We start from the raw sequence: 5,276 nt of genomic DNA on the forward strand, positions 1-5,276 counted from the left end.
AAAAAGACAGCCTCTTTAGCAGGTGGTGCTGGGAGAGCTGGACAGCAACATGTAGAAGAATGAAACTAGACCACTCTCTGACACCATACACAAAATAAACTCAAAATGGATGAAGGACCTCAATGTGAGACAGGAAACCATCAAAACACTCGAGGAGAAAGCAGGAAACAGCCTCCTTGACCTCAACCGCAGCAATTTCCTCCTCGACACATCCCCAAAGGCAAGGGAATCAAGAGCAAAAATGAACTACTGGGACCTCATCAAGATAAAAAGCTTCTGCACTGCAAAGGAAACAATCAAGAAAACTAATAGGCAACCGAAGGAATGGGAAAAGATAGTGGCAAATGGTGTATCATATAAAGGGCTAGTATCCAAAATCTACAAGGAACTCACCAAACTCCACACCTGCAAAACAAACAATCCAGTGAAGAAATGGGCAGAAGACACGAAGAGACACTTCTCCAAAGAGGACATCCAGATGGCCAACAGGCACATGAAACGATGCTCAACATCACTCATCATCAGGGAAATACAAATTAAAACCACACTGAGATACCACCTCACACCGGTCAGAGTAGCTAAAATGAACAAATCAAGAGACTATAGATGCTGGCGAGGGTGTGGAGAGACGGGCACCCTCCTACACTGTTGGTGGCAATGTAAACTGGTGCGGCCGCTCTGGAAAACAGTGTGGAGGCTCCTCAAAAATCTATCCATAGAACTCCCTTATGACCCAGCAATAGCACTGCTAGGGATTTAGCCAAGGGATATAGAAGTGCTGATGCATAGGAGCACATGCACCCCAATGTTCATAGCAGCTCTTTCAACAATAATCAAATCACAGAAAGAGCCTAAATGTCCACCACTGATAAATGGATCAAGAAGATGTGGTTTATATACACAATGGAGTATTACATGGCAATGAGAAAGGATGAAATCCAGCCATTTGTAGCAACGTGGATGGACCTTGAGGGTGTCATGCTAAGTGAAATAAGTCAGGCAGAGAAGGACAGATACCATATGTTTGCACCCATGGGTCTAACAGGAGAAACTTAACAGAGGACCATGGGGAGGGGAAGGGGGAAAAATAGTTGGGGAGAGAGAGGAAGGCAAACCATGAGAAACTCTTGAATACTGAGAACAAACTGAGGGCTGAAGGGGGAGGGGGAAAGGGGAAGGGGGGTGATGGGCATGGAGGGGGGCACTTGTGGGGAAGAGCACTGGGTGTTATACGGAAACCGATTTGACAATAAACTATAAATAAAAAATCTACACTAAACAAAACAAACAAAAAAACCTTTTTGTGTTCTTTGTCTCAATACCATCTTTACCTGTACAGAAGGGAGGGACCCCAGGGGCGCCAGGGCGGCCCAGTCGGTTGAGCTTCCGACTTTGGCTCCGGTCTTGATCGTTCGGCTTGTGAGTTCCAGCCCCGCGTCAGGCTCTGTACTGACAGCTCGGAGCCTGGAGCTGCTTCGGATTCTGTGTGTCCCTCTCTCTCTGCTCCCTGTCTCTCACTCGCGGCCTCGGAATCTGGCCAGGCTCTTCACAACCAGATCAGCTGTGCCTTTGACGCAGGCCTCTTCCTCCGGGGACCAGGGGGATTTGCGTGCTGAGAGCCAGGGGGCTGCTAGGGGGACTCTCCCGCGTCCACAGCTCCGCACGCGACCCTCACAGAAGAATGGGATCGCAGCTTTCCGAGTGTCCAGCGGGCTCTAAGACGGTCACTGGTCCCATTCCCGGAGCCGGTCAGTGGACCGCACCCATCCTGCCGCGCCCGGGGTTGGCAAGGAGCCCGGGAAGGGAGGGCACAGAGCGTGAGACACCCAGACGCCCCATTATGAGCAGCTGTATTGACAGATTCCCTAGTGTTTATCTCCCATTGAATCCTGGGATGGATCCTACTCTGTCACCGTGTGTTACTTTCTTCACCTGCTGTTGGACACTGCCTGCTAATACTTATTTAACATTATTGCCTTGATACATCTAAGAGATATTGGGTCTGTGATTTTGTCTTTCCGCAATTTTTTTAGGTTAGTTCCAAGTACTATACCTCCTTCATCCTTGGTGTTTATTATCCTGCGGACCCTACTGTCTGCCTCGCACCGACCAGGCCGGCGGCTCGCTCAGGATGAAATTTCCCAGAGAACCGGAGTTTTCAGTTGTTAGTGAGGTCGGCGTGCTGTCCGCTCCATCCCCTTCCCTGTGACCCTCGCGGCTTCCTTCCCGGCCCGTTCTCGCCTCGGCTTCCTTCTCCATGTTGTCTGGGAGGTTGATCTGTGTGTTGTCACTTCTCTCCCTTTGCAATGATAGCAACGTTCAAGATTTAAAACCTTTTTCTGTAGCGTTGATACTTGAAGGACTCCTGGCTACAGGAAAGAGTTGCTTCCAACGTATTTTCTGGATATTTTTTCAATTTATCATTTCTGCTTCGCTGTGTCTTGCTTGCTGTTGAGAAGTCTGATTACAAGCTATTTTCCCCAAAATACATGTGGGGGCCATAGACGCTAAAGATCATTTCTGCATCCTCTACCCCCCGCACACCCCCCCGCTCCGCCAGCTGGTCTTCCCTTAGTGCCCAGCCTCCCATGCCTTCCCCCACTGCCCCCACCCCCTGCTCCCACCTGCCAGCAGGCAACTCATGCCATTGCCTCCCCTGCCAGCCCCGCCCCCATGGCCCCGCCCGCTGCAAAGCGCCCAGACAATCTCTAAGCTGCTCTTCCCTTCCTTCTCTCTGGCTGTCATCCGTCCTCACTTCCTACCTTCCTTTCTGTTGTCCACTTGTGTATGGAGGTCCCGAGTGTCGGACGCAAGGTGTCTCTTCCCGCCTCCAGGTGCTCTGACTCAGGTGGTACACATTTGTCCCCTGGCAGAGCTGGTTTCCAGGGTCGCGCTCACCAGCAGCTTCCACACTGGTTGGGGGTGTCTGCGCCCAGGCTGCCCTCTCCCGGCGGCGCGATGAACTGCAGCGCCTGTGACTGAGGTCAGTCTGGCCATAGGTGTGGCTGTCAGCATGGCCCTTGGTGTGGCCCTCAGTCTGGCGGTGGGAGCGGTCCGCGCCCTGAGACTGTGCTTCTCCCCGGAGGCGGCAAGTAAGTTCCCCTTGGTACTTCTTTCTTCCCATTTGCCACCAAGCCTGCAGGGGTCTGTGCCCAGGAAGGGGTGTATGTGGCTGCCCCCGTCCCCCGAGGCCAGTCCTCCAGTCCACAGACCTAAGTCTTCCAAAGTAGCCCCTGAGGCGCCGGACCCCCTCTTTGTGGGGCTGGCTCTTGTCTGTGGCCACCGCCTCAGACTCTACCTCTTCCCTCTCTCCCCCCACCCCTCCCTGCGGCCAGCTGCCTCCAGCAACGCCTCACCCCTGGGGAGCACGGGTTAGCTTTCTGCTACCCTCTCCAGTGCTTTCTATTTCGTGTTAATGGAATCACACAGTACGTGTGATTTTGGTCTTCCCTTTTTAACTTAGCGTTTCTGAGGTTCATCCATGTCATTGCACGTACCTCTTGTTCATCCCTTTACATTTGTTTAAAAAGGAATTCAACTGGGCAAGTCTTAACGACTTTCTTGGCTTTCTTCACCAATTCCTGAGTCGGACAGCCTCCCGTCGGGGGGCCGGGCGGCGCTCTGCGGCGCTTCACGGAACACAGGGTTTCACAGGCGGATGAGCGCGGGGCGCAGGTTCCACGGCCAAGTGCGGGTCGGCCGGGACCCAGTCCCTTCCTTTACGGGACGGCAGGGGCGTGTGAGAGCGGTCCCCGCGGACGGGGTCCTTCCAGGTGGACGGCTGGAGGTCCCGCTGGAGCCTGGCCCCGTGGTGACGCCGCACGGCCTGGACGCTCCGTCCGCGCTGTCGTGTGTGACGCATCGCTGCGTCGGAGTGCGTCACGTGCGCACAGACGTATGGATAAAACTTCCGTAAATTCCTGCGTCCTGGTCTGCGTGGACTTCTTTTCCAGTCCTCGGGGGGAAAGCAGGAGGGTGACTGCTGGGTCACCGGCTAGGCGTGTCTAACTGTAAGAATCCGCCCACCATTTGCCCCACGAGGAGGCCTTTCTGCGCCTGCTCAGGCCCCGCGGGGAGGCCCCGCCAGAAGCGTGGTCGTCGGTCCCCGGCCGCGCGGTCCCCGCAGGTGCTCGCGGTCTCTCGTGTGGTTTTCACGCGCGTTTTCCTGATGCCTAAGGAGGCCGCTCGGCTTTTCCTGAGCTTTTTGCCGTCCGGGTTCTTATTTGGTGCGGTGTCTGTTCCGATCTCTCGTCCGTGTATCATGGGGTTGTTTTCTTTTTATTAAATCGTAGGACCATTTTATGTACAGGAAGATTTTCTCCTGGCTGCGGATTTCAATCTTATTTCCTGCAAGTCTCTGTCTAAGAGCAGACGTTTTTAATTCCGATGAAGACTCCTTGGTGCTTTGTCCCCTTTAGAGAGGACGCTGTTTGTGTCCTAGGAGATGTTCATGTAGCCAAAGTCACACCACTGATCCCCTGCGCTTGCTTCTCGAGATGGTGAGTGTGGCTCTTCTGCTCACCCGTAGACCCGCTCCACAGAGGAATGGCGGAGGGTCCCACCCGGCCCGGGGGAGAGCTGGGCGGTGGGAGACCGCGTGGAGACGTTCTCTGCTCCCAGGGAGTCTGTCCCGGCCCCACTCACTGAAGAGCCGACTTCCCGCACTCAGGTGGCTTGGTGACTTTGCACAAACACTTGAGTGCATAGTGTGGGTCCATTTCTGAACGCGCTGCTCTGTCCCACCGAGCCCATGTCCGCCCTGACGCCCCAACAGCCGTGTCCTAATTCCCACAGCCTTCCCGTCACGCGTAAATCCCGGGGATGTTGGCTCCCTCGATGTGAGCTTCTCCTGCCAAAGTGCTTCCAGGGGCGCCTGCGCGGCTCAGTCTGCTGAGGGTCCAACTCTTGGTTTGGCTCAGGTCATGATCTCAGGTTCAAGGGTTCGTGCCTCACCTCGGGCTCTGTGCTGACAGCGCGGGGCCTGCTTAGGATTCTCCTTCTCCATCTCTCTCTGCCCCTCCCCCAGGCTCTCTCTCTGTCTTTCCCTCCCTTCGGCTCTCTCTCTCTCAAAATATATAAGCATTTTAAAAAAGAATTGACCAAATTTGACAAAACTTAGCAAGTATTATCACTCTACCTAACACCTAACGGCGCCGAGAGCCTGAAGCGTCACTGTAACCCCATTAGAACCGGCGCTGCGGGGGCTGCCGGGGCCCAGCTGTGCGGTCAGGGGCAGGGGACGCGGTGGGGGCCCCGGATGTGTGGGGGCGGGCGTC

The 5,276-nt window shown here is 54.8% G+C and overlaps 1 protein-coding gene across 5 annotated transcripts; it reads right to left on the reverse strand.

The window, feature by feature from the left end:
* Positions 1-1,438: 1,438 nt before the first annotated feature.
* LOC115278944 lies at positions 1,439-3,788 on the reverse strand. 5 transcript variants are annotated; one of them, XM_029923435.1, is made up of 4 exons: positions 3,498-3,788; positions 2,763-3,146; positions 2,054-2,299; positions 1,439-1,768 (listed from the first exon to the last, which is right to left on the reverse strand). In XM_029923435.1, the coding sequence occupies exons 1-3, from the start codon at positions 3,506-3,508 to the stop codon at positions 2,089-2,091; spliced, it is 606 nt and encodes a 201-aa protein (XP_029779295.1). In that variant the 5' UTR covers positions 3,509-3,788; the 3' UTR covers positions 1,439-1,768; positions 2,054-2,088. The 5 variants fall into 5 exon arrangements, with proteins under 5 accessions (XP_029779295.1, XP_029779294.1, XP_029779296.1 ...); XM_029923434.1 differs by having other exon boundaries at positions 1,439-2,299; XM_029923436.1 differs by having other exon boundaries at positions 1,439-2,369.
* Between the last annotated feature and the right edge of the window lie 1,488 nt (positions 3,789-5,276).

This window comes from Suricata suricatta, chromosome 15 (assembly GCF_006229205.1).
Source record: "Suricata suricatta isolate VVHF042 chromosome 15, meerkat_22Aug2017_6uvM2_HiC, whole genome shotgun sequence".
NCBI lineage: Eukaryota > Metazoa > Chordata > Mammalia > Carnivora > Herpestidae > Suricata > Suricata suricatta.

Excerpts from the sequence above, each read along its gene's own strand:
- LOC115278944 (XM_029923435.1), bottom strand. Across the intron at positions 2,300-2,762 it reads AGTGGACAACAGAAAGGAAG|GGAGAGAAGTGACAACACAC; the intron begins GTAGGAAGTGAG and ends ATCATTGCAAAG.